Source organism: Callospermophilus lateralis, chromosome 3 (genome assembly GCF_048772815.1).
Source record: "Callospermophilus lateralis isolate mCalLat2 chromosome 3, mCalLat2.hap1, whole genome shotgun sequence".
NCBI lineage: Eukaryota > Metazoa > Chordata > Mammalia > Rodentia > Sciuridae > Callospermophilus > Callospermophilus lateralis.
Window position 1 is genome coordinate 85,276,384 of NC_135307.1, and position 15,086 is coordinate 85,291,469.

Consider the following 15,086-nt stretch of genomic DNA (forward strand, 5'->3'; position numbering starts at 1 on the left):
GCGTTAGTACTGCTCTGGCAGAGGCGCAGATGTCCAATCCTGCGCTCCCTCGGGTTTGTCTGATGAGGGATTTAATGGACAGTGTGTCCTGGGCACTACCCTGATGGTGTTGCTGGGTTCCTTCACTGCCCCGTATATTTGTGGTTGTGGGCCCCGGAGCATTGGGCCCGGCTGTCCGTTTTTTGGCAATGGAGCCTGATGCCTTTCTCCACGATATCGTGGGTAAATACCTGGTCCTTGTTCGTTTTTTGATAAGGGAGTACCCTCTATGGTGGTTTGAGAATGGCATTCATTAGCCCAATGTCTCCCTCTACGGCATCGTGGGCAAATACCCGGTATTCTATTTCTTTGATACCTAGTTTTGTTAAACCCTCCTCCTATGGGGCAACTCCTTTTAAAATGTCCTGTTTGTTCACAATTATAGCATGTTTTTGGCCTGGCATCTAAAGCCTGTTGTACTGCAGCTGCCAAGACTTGCCCTTGTTCGTTAATGTCTCTACATAATTTAATATATGTGTTTAAATCTTCATGTCTCCATGGTCTAATGACCTCTCTGCAGCAACGGTTTGCTTGGTCATAAGCCAGTTGTTTTATTAATGGCAATGCCTGTTCTGTATCCCCAAAAATTCTGGAAGCTGTTTGAATAAGCCTATCTACAAATTCACTGTAAGGTTCATTAGTTCTCTGTATTACCTTAGAGAGCTGACCTTGTAAATCTCCATGTCCTTGTAAAGTCTTCCATGCCCTAACTGCGTCTGCAGCAATTTGTGCATTTATAGCAGGATCATATTCAATTTGTTGCCGTTGACCCTCATAAGGTCCTTTTCCTAACAACATATCTAGATTTCTTTGAGGGTAACCGGCTGTTGCATTTCGCCTAGCTGTCTCCGTGCAAAATTCCTCATTGGCAACCTTCCATAACAAATATTGTCCTCCATTTAGCACAGATTTACACATGCTAGCCCAATTTGCTGGCGACATGTCCAAGTCAGTAATGGACTCGACCATGCTTACTGTGAAGGGAGCTTGGGGACCATAGGTTGTTACAGCCTCCTTTAACTGCTTCACTGTTTTAAAATCTAAAGCACGATGAATTCACTGCCCTCCTACCTGTTCAAGTACAGGGCATGCTAATCTTTGAGGTCCTGTCTCAGGATCCCATTTATCAACTACGGGGTTTGAGGGCCACTCAGCTGTCTGCATCGGTGGGGCTGTTGGTTGAATTACGCCCTCTGGTGATAAAACAGAGTTAGTAACAGCCTCCTATTGTGGCCTTTTTCCTAATAACCCCTTTTCCTTTAAATTTTCTTCCTCTGTCTGACTAGCTCAAGAGACCTTCTCTTTTGCTTGATCTAAAATGTCTTTCTCCATGGTCTGAACCTCTAACAATTTACTTAACACCTTTTCGGTTTGTTTTTTACTTATTTCTAATCTACTATAAAGATAAAGCAACCCAATAAGATAACACAAAACAAAACCGAAACTGAATGAAACAAAAACGGAATAAAAAATCGTTGTATCAATTTTCTCTTCCTCGGGGCTGACAAACTTCAAACCTTTAGCCAATCATTTTTCCCAGTTTGCCTGAGAAATCTCTAGGGATAGGCAGCTTGAAACAAAAACAAAATAAATCAAAACAAGAACGCACTGTTTTTTGAAATGGTCACCCATTCTTTCGCTCTTCCTCAGGGGCGAACAATTTCACTTACCTCTAAGCTTCAGATGTTCCCCGCACGGACCACCAAATGCCGCAGTCTGGCTGGGCACAAAATCATGAGCCACTCACAGCTTTGTAGATTCAAACAGCAATTCTTTATTCCCGATCTCACACCGGCCCTCTACAAACACGTTCTGGGGAAATCCACGTTCTGGGGGAAAATCCCAAATACTCTCTGAATCCCAGAGAACTCAACGGGAACTACAGGAGGGGGCATGCCTGAGGCAGCAGGATACGCCCTATTCCCAGCAGGGTACACCTTAAACCTGGAACCTCCCTAAACCCAAGGAGAGCCCTAAACCCGGATCCGCCCTGGTCCTTTAGCAAGGTCACCTTACATGCAATGTCACTGTAAAATGTCCAAGGCAAGTCCATTTCCACGAGTCCTTCCTCTAAGCAACATGGGGTACGCTGGCAAGGAAATTGTCATACCTACTTGGCTAATGGCTCTCAGCACATTTACAACTACAGAAAAATAAAAAAAAAAAAAGACTTAACAGCTTTGAAGATGGAACAAAGGCAGTGATTTCTAGCATTTGCATAATTGCACATTGGTTGATTTCTATCAGTATAACCTCACTAAATACATCATTGAATTCAGCATTGGAAAGATATTAGCAGTAGTACAGCTTATGTAATTTTTTCACCATGTAGATAGGAGAGAGATAAACTACTGTTTCAAGAACTTATGTAATTGTAAAATGCAGTAAATAATTAGGAAAATATGAATTTTAAGTATTTATTACTCTGGTTTTGGTGTAACTTATTTAATTGTAAGGATATATAATTTAGTTTTTAATAATGACCAGCAAAGTTTCTAAGAAAATTAACATTTGGCTCTCAGAAGCCAGTATTAGTAGGCTCTAGCATACCAGTGGTTGTGTTGAACCTAAATCATTCCTAAAGTATCAGAGGTTCTTAATTAAGGTGAGTTTCAAGGGGAGTACATAAAACCTGATAATTTCTAGAAAAACAGTGTGCATTTTTCTGAGGAGGAATATTTGTTGAGTATGTAATGTATGGTTGCTACTGTATTATAAAGACAGAATATAGTGATGATCAAATGTGGCAGTCTCTGCCCTTACTCAGCTTTTAGATTAATGGCATTGATTAGTCACTTGTTTTAAAAAATTATAAATACAGGATGGGGATATAGCTCAATTGGTAAAGTGCTTGCCCTGGGTTCAATCCCCAGCACCACACACAAAAAACAAAATTATAAATACATATAGGAAAGTACACCAGAGACCTTATCAGACCATATCCAATCTAGGGATCAAAAAAGACATTGCCTGGGAGGTTAAATGTGAGTTGTTTATTTGAGTTTTAATTTTTGTTTTTGATACTGGAGATTGAATCCAGGGGCACTCTTCTACTAAGCTACATCTCCAGCCCATTTTATTTTATTTTACTTTGAGACAGCATATCTATAAGTTGCTGTGGCCCCAAAGTTGAGATCCTCCTGTCTCAGCCTCTTGAGTCCCTGGGGATACAGATGTGCACCACTGTATTCATACTCAAGAGTTAGTATCTTGAGTAGAATGTTTTTATAAGGTTAAGATGAAGGAAGAGTTCCAGAGAGGGACTAGTACTGAGTGGGCACCAAAGGGTATGAATGGTGGATGTAAGTGATGAGTGAACATAGATTTAGGAAGAGTATGGGAATGAGAATGGAGCTTTACTCACCCAGGCCCTAGTAGTTCATGATAAGAATTTTGGCTTCAATCTTAAAAGCATTGAGAAGACTGAAGACATTGAAGCAAGGGAGAATTGTCTGATAAGGTTTATACTTGTTATAAAAGTATTCTGCCTGCATATTAATAAAACTATCTGATCATTATGAGTACTATAAAAAATAAAATAGGATATGGGATCTAGGATTTATTTGGATGGTTTTTAATTCCTCCTGCTTTTTTATAGGATGTTCCCTAAAATAATTAAGATGTGTAGTTTTCGTTTTTGACTAATTAGGCTAATTGCAAGGATTACTACAAATTTACTTTTGTATAGTAATTATGATATCTAATGTTTATTATACTATGAATGTCATGGATATAAAAGGCTAAGAAAAGTGTTCCAGATTGAGAAAGCCTGAAGACACATTACAAGTAAATGTAATCTGTCATCCTACAATGGATCCCGCACTAGAAGTTTTTAAAAATGCTATAAAAGTTATAATTAGCACACTGGACAGAATTAGAGTATAGACTATAAATTAGATAAAAGTGTTGTCTCAGTTTTAAATTTTCTGAATATGATCAGTATACAATGATTACATAAAAGAACAGCATTGCTTTTAGGAAATACACTCAAGTATTAAAGAGCAATGGACATTATATATGTAAGCTTTTTGAAATAGTTCGGAATAAAATAAATGCATGTTTATATATAGAGATATTCAGAGAGAAAGAGAGATGGAATGCTAAAAGTAAATGTGATAAATTTGGGTAAAGGGCAGACATGAATTTCTATGTTATTCTTGTTACTTTTCTGTAAATTTTATATCATTTCAAAATAAAAGTGTTGGGGGGGGAATCAAAGAAAGTCATATTGTTCCACACAGTTCCTGGAGCTTTTTATGTGAATGCTTATTACGTAATTCCATAATATGAGGTATTTAATATTGTAATTCTTATTTTCAAGATGAAGGAATTATGGCTTTAAAAGGTTAAGTAACCTACTTAATATGTATTCTGAGAAAGTGGCAAAACAGGAATTTGATCTGCTGCTATGTCCATTAAATTCTCAAACAAAATATTAATGGATTTTTAAAGAATTTAGGGAGGTGCTTTTAAAGTTCCTGTTATCACCACTACCATCACCACCCCTGCCTCTTTCCCAAAAATTATTCCTGTTTTTTTTTTTAAATATGGGAGTATGTATTTTCTTTAAAATGAGAGTATAATAAACATCCTGTTTACAAATTGCATGGTCTTTTTGATTCCCATCTTGAGTTGGTTTTTTTTTTTTTTTTTTTTTTGGTGCCAGAGATTGAACCCAAGGCCTTGTGCGTGAAAGGCAGCACTCTACCGACTGAGCTATATCCCCAGCCCCACCTTCTTGAGCTTTTTTATTGAATGATTTTGTGATGTAAATTGAGATCAAGAGCTTATTACTTTTATGGAGATTCCTTGGAAATCTGGGAATGGAATCACCATTTGACCCAGCTGTCCCTCTCCTCTGTCTATACCCAAAGGACTTAAAATCAGTATACTACAGGGACATAGCCACATCAATGTTTATAGCAGCACAATTCACAATAGCTAAACTATGGAGCCAACCTAGATACCCTTCAGTAGATGAATGGATAAAAAAAATGTAATATATACAGAATAGAATTTTACTCAGCAATAAAAGAGAATAAATTCATGGCATTTGCAGGAAAATATATGTAACTGGAGAAGATAATGCTAAGTGAAGTTAGCCAATCCCCAAAAAACAAATACCGAATGTTTTCTCTGATATAAGGAGGCTGATTTATAGTAGGGTAGGGAGGGAGCATGGAAAAAAAAGATGAACTCTAGTTAGGGCATAGTGGTGGGAGGGAAAAGGAGTGAGCAGGGGGTCAGCAAGGATGGTGGAATGTGATAGACATTATTATCCAAAGTACATGTATGAAGACATGAATTGGTGCAAAAATACTTCATATACAACCAGAGATATGAAAAATTGTGCTGTATATGTGTAACAAGAATTGTAATGCATTCTGCTGTCATTTATTTTTAAAAAAAATCAATAAAAAAATAAAATCCTAAATTGAAATTAAAAAAAGAATATTTATTATCTATTATTTATTTAATAAGGTAATTTTTCTCGCCTTATTTTGTAACTAAGAGCTACCTTAGATACATTTGAAATACATATGTTAATGTTGGTATATGACTTTTGACAGGTGGTTTTGGAATGTATGCTTAAAAAAGACCTTATTTATAATAAGGTCACTCCAACATTTCACCACTGGAAGATTGATGACAAGAAATTTGGCCTTACCTTTCAAAGTCCTGCTGATGCTAGGGCTTTTGATAGAGGCATTCGAAGAGCCATCGAGGATATTTCTCAAGGTAGGTTTCCTTGATTATTTATCAGTTATGTGTTAAATATACAGAGTAGAGGTCATCTTTCTTACCAGCTTTTACATTGTGTGACCAGGCCTGGAAATCTCACAATAGGTAAAGATGAAATAATGGACTCCTTAGCCAATTTTATATTTGTCAAATTATAATCTCTACCAATTGCATTTGTTATTTGGCACATATCAGTAGCTAAGACTAATGTTTTAAAATAAAGAGTTTGAAGAAGAGGGAACCAGTAAGATCTATCAAAATCCTAGGGAGATATTCTGCTGTATGTGTGGTCTGTCAAGGTGATTAATTTCTAAAGCGTGTGGATTTTTTTAAATATATTTTTTAATTGTTGATAGACCTTTATTTTATTTATTTATATGCTGTGCTGAAAATCAAACCCAGCACCTCACACATGCCAGGCAAGTGCGCTACCTCAAGGGTAAGTGCCACAGCCCCAGCCCTTTATTTTTTATTTATTTATTTTTATGTGGTGCTGAGGATCAAACCCAGTGCCTCACGTGTGCTAGGCAAGTGGTGCTAACACTGAGCTACAGTCCTAGCTCCTAAAATGTGGATTTTTAAGGAAGTATTTATTTTCATGTAAAACTGGCTTAATGCTTATTTAAACAAAAAGAAATCACATTAAAACTTTTACATAAAGGGAGAAATAACTGAGATATACATTTTTTCTAATTAGGAAAGAAAATATATTTATTAATAGAGATAACTTTCTATATAAAATAACTGAATCAAAACATGTAAGACCACATTGTGAGTTATATATTTTTAAGAGGGCATGTTACAGGGAAATTTGAAGGAATGAACTAATTTATGAGAAAAACAACAGACAGGATCATGTAAATGCTTAGTATAGATATTGTTTTCATAATGCCACTTTAAAAAGATTAGAATTTGAAAAACAATCTAATTTCTACTTCAGGAAAATTACTGTGAAACATTAGTCATTTTCTCTCTATTACAAGACCTTATAAATTCTGAAGAGGAAACACCTCTTTAGTAAGTAACTGGAAATTTATCTGTAGATGAAGGAACACCTTTTAACAACAGGATAAGAACCAGTAACCAATATCTAACTGGGTTGCCAGGAAGCCCAGAATAATTTCTGATCAGTCTTTTGAAGGGATTTAATGACACCAGCTAATGAATACTAAAATTTAAGACAGAAATGCTATGCTTAATTAACTTTTACCTGTGTTCTTAGGATGCCCAGCATTGAAAAATGAAGCTGAAGGAGCTGATGACTTACAAGTAAGTACTTTGGCTTGAAAAGAATTTCTAAACATAAAAGATCTAGAGGAAATCACTAGACGTAGTATTAACTAACCTATAAATTATTTAAAAATATTTAAAGATGCTATATTTGTCTGTTTTTTTTTTTTTTTTTTTTTTTCAGAGAAATAGAACCAGTATGTGTAGAGGGAGAGTTGTTTTTTATTTTTACTTCTTTAAGGAGTTGGTACACAGGAGTGTGGTGGTTCAAAAGTTTGAAATCCACAGGGCAGGCAGGCAGGCAAGCATGCATGCTGGAAATTGGCATGGTGTGTCTTCATTTGGATTTCCAGGCAGATCTCAGTCCTTTTTAGCTGTTTGAATGAGGCTATCAGCGCTAAGGGAAATCTCCTTGACTTCATGTCTACTGATGTAAATGTTAGTCGCATCTAAAAAATACCTTCATAGCAACATCTAGACTAAAATATGGGCACTGAGCATAGCCTGGCCAAACTAACACATATTATAGACACCCCATCCCCAAAAAAAAAATGGGCAAGGTTCTTACATACAAAAATGCACAGAAGAGGAATTGCAGATTACTCATGAGCATATGGATACCATTGTGTTTGGACTAACTTGTAATTAAAAGATAATATAAATTAAAGCAAATTAACAGTTTTAGTTGCCAAATGACTGAAGTTTTTTAAAAAATGATACTGCCCCATGATGCCCCACTGAAGAGAATGCAGATTGGTAAATTTTTTTCTAGAAAGCAGTTTGTCAGTATGTGTTTAAAAATCTCTACTTCTTCACATGTTGACATTTCTAATTTTTTAAACCTACAGAATCTATTTCTTTTGAAATCTCATAAGTTACTGGTGTCAATTGAAGAGTAACTTAAAAAAAGAAACATTTGTGTCTCTTTATCTAGGGAGTCAGTTTGTAGTAATGTATATGAAGAAAATATACACAAAAATTTTTATACATGGATTTAATATTGTGTGTATATGTATTTAAATATTTGATGATTAAAAAAGTTAAGGCACTATCTAAATAATAGGATGGTGGGAATGGTTGAATAAGGTATATTTGTCATGCAACTATTAAAATTTTGTATAAGTTTTCCTCATTACTTAGCCAAAATGTTAAAATGCTTTTGTTGTTTACCTTTAAGGTGGAATTCTAAGCAATTTAGCTTTCTTTTTAATGCTCTTCTGTGTTTTTCGTATTTGCTGCTAGAAGTATTAAATTTTTATAAGTTAAAATACCCAAATTCATACATATATGTCATATTGATGTATTACTGCTCATTATTTGTATAAAATAGTTTCGACATAAAGACATGGCAAAATGTTTTATGTACACAGTTGATCATTTTAATACTTTTAAAATCTGAAATATGAATGTTTGTTTTAGAAAATTTGAGACATATAGCACCACTTAAAGAGGAAGGAAAAAAATAAAAGCCAGAATGGTGGTATGTCCCAGCTATTTGGGAGGCTAAAGCAGGATAATCATGAGTTTAAGGCCAGCCTGGGCAATATAGCAAGAACCTGTCAAGAAAAAAAGAAAGTTATAAATGTGCTACCATCCTTAAGTGGCCCTGGTTGACCTTGAGAGTGTGATCTTCCTGCCTCAGCTTCCTAAGTCACTGGGATTATAAGTGTGTGCCATGACACCTGACTGTTTTTTTTTTAATTTTAATATCCTTCTGATTTGGTCTCACATAATTTCTATATTTAATTAACATTGTGTGGGGAAATAAATGCTGTAACATAATTGTTTGTCAGACTTTATGCAAGTAGCAATTAATTTTGTAAAAAATATTTATTTTCAAAATCATGTTCCCTGATAGTATTATGTGTGTCAAGATTTTGCCACAGAGTAAGAAAAGCAAAAGATATGAACCAGGAGAAGGTTATTATAGAGACATGCAAAGTAATAAAAAAAATTAGAATCAGGAAAGGGAAGCTGATAAAGAGGGTTATAGTGTAGCAAAAGCAGTAAGAATAATTATTCTGTTTATCTCCATAGGATCCCTGCTTCATAGTACGCTAGTATCTCTAGTGCCCTCAGTCCAACAATTTACATACAGACCACTAAAGGAGTCTCTGTATCTTAGACACTAAAGTACTTGCTTAGTTTTCTTTTTCATAATAAAATAGAAGATAGGCATTATCCCTAGAGATACTAGCCTTTCATTTAAATGTCATTTCAGCAAGAACCAATTTTGTATCAAGTTTTAATTTGTTTTTTAAAATACTGTGGTGGTGTTAAAGGAGAATCACAGATTTTTAATATTATTCTTTTTAGTGGAATATAATCCTCCCACCCCTTGAGTGTGTACTATTAGCGAGTTGTGTTGTTAACAAAGATAATGTTGTAGAAATGACAGCGTATGACTCCAGGGGTAGGTTATTGCTGCTTCTGTCTTTCTCATACACCACTATTTCTGGGAATGCCCACTTGCTATGTTATGGAGACATTCAAGCTACTCTGTGTAGATGTCCATGGGGTGAGGAACTGAAGCCTTGGGACAGTGGCCACATTTACATTTGTCAGTCATCTTGGGAGCTGGTTGTTCATCTCCAGACAAGATCTTCAATGACAATAACTTGCCTGGTGTCCTGACTCAAACCTGGTGAGGAATCCTAAGCCAGAACCATCTAGTTAAGAATTTTTTTGTGGGGGGGCAGGGATTGAACTCAGGGGCACTTAACCTCTGAGCCATATCCCCAGCCCTATTTTGTATATTATTTAGAGACAGGGTCTCACTGAGTTGATTAGTACCTCGCCATTGCTGAGGCTGGCTTTGAACTCTAGATGCTCCTGCCTCAGCCTCCCAAGCCTCTGGGAGTACAGGGGCAAGGTGTTTCTTGAATACCAAAAATATCCAAAGTTCCTTTGTTAAGACCTCAGAAAATTCTAAGGTGCTGCCTCAGAGAACCTTTCAGTTAGGATAATAGGGTTTAGAAAAAGTATAAGAATGTGTCCCTTAGCAGAAGTTTAACATAGGTTTCAGAATAATTTATTTTTTGCACCAGGGATTGAACCCAGGGGTGCTTTACCATTAAGCCACATCCTTGGCCCTTTTTATTTTTTATTTTGAGATGAGGTCTCTCTGAGTTGCTCAGGACCTCACTAAGTTGCTGAGCAGGCCCTGAACTTGAGATCCTCCTGCCTCAGCTTCTTGAGTTGCTGGGATTATAGACATTTGCCACCACACCCAGCTCAGAATAATTTATGATTATGCTTTTTATCTAATGGAGTGAGTCAAAATAAGATTTACAAGACCCAGAGTTTTCTTTTGGAATTCAAGGAATCCTGAGCTAGAATCATCTAGTTAAGATAATTTTTTTAAATTAAATTATTTATTTATTCTAATTTGTTATACATGATGGCAGAATGCAATTCATTTCATATTACACATATAGGGCACAATTTTTCAAGTCACTGATTGTACACAAAGTATTTTCACATCATTCGTGTCTTCATACATGTACTTAGGGTAATGATATCTAACTTATTCCACCATCATCACCTTGCCCTCTTCCCTCCCCTCCCTCCCCTCACCTCCCTCCCCTTTGCCCTATCTAAAGTTCCTCCATTCCTCCCATGCCCCGCCCCCACCGCCATTATGAGCCAGCATCCTTATATCAAAGAAAACATTGGGTCTTTGGTTTTTTGGAATTGGCTTGCTTCACTTAGTGTTATATTCTCCAACTCCATCCATTTACCTGCAAATTTTTTTTTTGCCATGATTTTATTCTCTTAATGCTGAGTAATGTTCCATTGTGTATATATACCAAAGTTTCCCTATCCATTTATCTACTGAAGGGCACCTGGCTTGGTTCCACAATTTAATTACTGTGAATTATGCTGCAATAAATATTGATATGGCTGTGTCCCTGTAGGATGTTGTTTTTAAGTCCTTTGGGTATAAACTGAGGATTGGGTCATAGCTGGATCAAATGGTGGTTCCATTCCAAGTTTTCCAAAGAATCTCCATACTGCTTTCCATATTGGCTACACCAATTTGTAGTCCCACCAGCAGTGTATGAGTGTGCCTTTTTCCCCACATTCTCGCCAACACTTATTGTTGTTATATTTTTTTTAATTTTTTTTTTGCTGTAGATATACACAGTACCTTTATTAATTTATATGTGGTGCTGAGGATTGAACCCAGTGCCTCATATAAGCTAGCTACATGCTCCACCGATGAACTGCAATCCCAGCCCTACTTAAGATATCTTGACCGTGTCCTAATGATGTCCTAATGAGAAATACTGAACCAGAATCACCTAGTTATATTGCTCCCAACTTTCTGACTCATGGAAGCTGAGATGATATATTTTGGAACTGCTAAATTTTGTGCTAATTTTTTAATGTAGCAATTGAAACTAATGCATGAACAGAAAGGAAGTTTAACTTTTCCTTAAGATGATTAAAACCACAGCAAATGTTTTAGGAGTCAATGCCCAGAATTAAAACTGCAAAAGAAAACGCTTAAATTTACCTTTGTGCTGTACTGTTTATTTCATGATGTGCTGAAGTTTTAACAGAACAACTCTTCTTTTGAAATATATTAGAGAATATGGTGTATTCTAATTTATTTAACCACTTTACTAGGAATAGAATATATCATCTTAAGTTTCATAATTTATCTTAAATAGGTAAACAGTTATTTCTAATATGAGTTGACTGATTTAAGGTAGTGTTTATATCAGATTGACTTGTAAAGACAACTAAAATGGTTTAAAAGAATGACTCATTATTTAATTTTTTTAACCCAGAGTAATAATTGTGTTCATTCAGATTATAAACATGAAGTCAACAGAAAGAAGCTTACCTTCCCATTTCATGTTTTTCTGTGAAGGGTTTCATAACAGGTTATCATTTGGATTTTTTGGGGGGGTGTGGGGATAGATATTGGGGATTGAATCCAGGCATGCTCTACCACTGAGCTGCATCCCCAGGCCCTTTTATTTTTATTTTGAGGTAGGGTCTCACTAAGTTGCTGAGGGTCTCATTAAATTGCTAAGGCTGGCCTCAAACTTGGTGGTCATCCTCAGGTTCCTGAGTTGCTGGGATTACAGGTTTGCGCCACCATAGCTGGCTCATTGTTTGGAATTAAAATCCTATCTTGCTCATCTTTTATTCCTTGTGTTTAGGACAGGACTGATCCAGTACATAGTTGGTACTCAAGAAAGTCTTTTTGAAGAAAAGTCTTAAAAATTAGGATTGTTTTTCTGGGCACGGTGGTGCATGCCTGTAATCCCAGTGGTTCCAGAGGCTGAAGCAGGAGGATCCCAAGTTCAGAAGCATTCTTAGCAACTTAGTTACATAGGTTTGATACCATAGTCAAAACCTATCACCATTCTTTAGTCTTACTATCATACAGTTAATTTCTAAAAGCTTGATATTTTTAGATTAAATTTTATTTATTACCTCAAATTTATGTAAATTTTTGTTTACATATTCAAGTGTGACCTTGGGGTACAATCCTAGAAATGTATTTACCAGCTAAAGAAAGGGTAGTATAAAGATTTATATAGTTAGCAAAAACTGAGTAGCTGTTGCTTATTATCCAAAAAATAGATTCAGATGGTAAACAATTTCTACAAACTTATTATCATGTTTAGAGTAAACTAACATTTCAATAGAAAGGTTTAGTTCTTATATAAGCCAGGACAGCAGACTTGTTTTTCTTCACTATTATTGCCAGACATTGTGTCTTAACACATTTTTTAATGTTCTTTCCATTTAATTCATCACAGATTACTGTTGTGTTCAGGGTGTTTAAAGAAAATACCATATACTATTAATGTTTCTAGACAAAGTTTATAGACAAATACAAAATTAAAAACTAAGGGATTTGTTTATTATCGTTAAAAATTACTAAAGAAATCTAGTGAACAGAATAGGTGTTGGTTGTGGCCAAAATGAAAATGAATTGATACTGGAAATACTACACCAAAATGTTAATAATGATTTAGTTGGGCTTGTAGAATTATGAGGAGTTTCTTCTGCTCTGTGCCTTTAAGCACATACATATAACTGGTTTAATTTCAGCATATAATTTTAAATATCAATTGTATAATTACTAAAATACCAACAGCATAATTATTAAAACTTCTTGTTGGATATGATGTAGTCACACATTTTTTAATCTTGTGACTTGTGATATAGAACTGTAAGAATGAAGTTCTAAGCAAATGTAGACTATGATATTTTTCAACACTTATTTATTGGAAATCATTTATTACTTTCCTCTGTCTCAGAATTAACACTGGAAGAAGGGACAAAAGAAGGAGAGAAGCAGAGTCTTTATTTTCTATGCAGGTCTTCTATTATGATTTAAGAGATCTGCTATTATTTTATTGCTGTACCCTTTTTTTTAACACGCAAAATTACTGTAGTAGTCTTGGGAAAAATAAAAAATGAAACAACCTCTTAGCAAGCATAGGAGACTAATTATTATACCAGCTAAGAGTAAAACATATTTCCCTTGTGCATTAAACATTGGCCTGGGTTACTTTATGTATAATACAGATGAGCTTATGCCAGTACACAATATTAAATGCATTGGATTTGGGTGTATATAACTGCCATACATGATTTTTTTAAAAGCTGGAGACTAAGTGAGTGAATTAAGTCTTTGTGATATCATATACTAAACTTTTTGCTCTTATGGAAGAATTTTGGCATTTCTCACCTAATTTATGTTCATTTTATTTTATTTATTGCAGTGCTGGTTAGTAAACCCAGGATCTTGTGCATTGTAGGCTACGGAGGTACATCCCTAGCCATTTGTTATATCCAGGTTTCCCTTGTAGCTATTACTTTTCAGGGATTACAGTCGAGCAAAAACAGAAATTTCTTAAAGCTTGAACACTTTTTACTCAATTATATCCCCAAATTAAGAAAGATGTTTGATCTGGGTGTGGTGTTGCACACCTGTAATCCCAGCAGCTTGGGAGGTGGAGGCAGGAGGATTTCAAGTTCAAAGCCAGCTTCAGCAAAAGTGAGGTGCTACGCAATTCAGTGAGACCCTGTCTTTAAGTAAAATACAAAATGGGGCTGGGGATGTGTTCAGTGGCCAATTGCTGGTGAGTTCAATCCCCGATACCCCCCCACAAAAATGAAAGATGTTTGATTATTATTAATTTTAGTTATAGAAATGATACAGATAATATTTTTGGAAAATAATAAGATATTTTTCTTGGTAGATGGACAAACATTGGTAAAGTGATAAGGCCTAACGCAGGTAGAGATGTAAGGAAACCGTCCCTCATATATTATTGAGGGGTTTTCAGTTGATACATATGCTTGCTGGAAGTAGCTTGGTAATATAATTGAATATATGCACGTGCTTTACTCAACAATTCCATTTATGGGAATTAATCACAAGGAAATATTATTACAGATGTGCTAAGATGTGTCTATAGGAGTTTCATTGGAGTGTATATGTCAAAAATTTGTAGTGTAAAGATTTATATAGTTAGCAAGAACTGAGTAGCTGTTGCTTATTATCCAAAAAATAGATTTATAAAAATTTATATAGCAATCTATATGCCCATAATTATACAGATTATTCCATGGGATTTGGATTATAGGAAGGATTTTTTATTTGTGCATAATTTGTATATGTAGCAATTACTAAGAGATGTTTTGTGTGAAAATTTATTGTTGTTTAATTTATTGTTGTTTCTGCATTTTTTTAAAGTCACAACATTTACTCCTGAGGTCTGTAATATAATGTGATCTGATTTGTAGATATTTGCATGGCACAGTTTATTTATAGTATTTTTACTGTGTGCCAGGCTTAGTTATTTCTAAGCTAAAGGGATAAAATATGGTCAGAATTTCTTCTTGTTTAGACTGTCCGTGTGTGTGTGTGTGTGTGTGTGTGTGTGTGTGTTTTCCTAGCTGTTTTAACATAGTACCATAGACTGATAGCTTATAAATTACAGAAATTTATTTCTCACAATTTTTGAAGCTGGGAATATCAGAAGCATGGGCAGATTAAATGTTTGATGAGGGCCCACTTTCCAAGTTCCTACATGGCACCT

General features: G+C 35.3%; 1 protein-coding gene across 1 annotated transcript in view; it reads left to right on the forward strand.

Moving 5' to 3' along the window:
* Spred1 (sprouty related EVH1 domain containing 1) overlaps positions 1–15,086 on the forward strand; it is a 96,519-nt gene that overhangs the window by 58,688 nt on the left and 22,745 nt on the right. The window contains exons 3-4 of the mRNA XM_076850536.1: positions 5,610–5,778; positions 7,004–7,050. Of these exons, the coding sequence (XP_076706651.1) occupies positions 5,610–5,778; positions 7,004–7,050 (216 nt within the window). The remainder of the gene's footprint in view (positions 1–5,609; positions 5,779–7,003; positions 7,051–15,086) is intronic.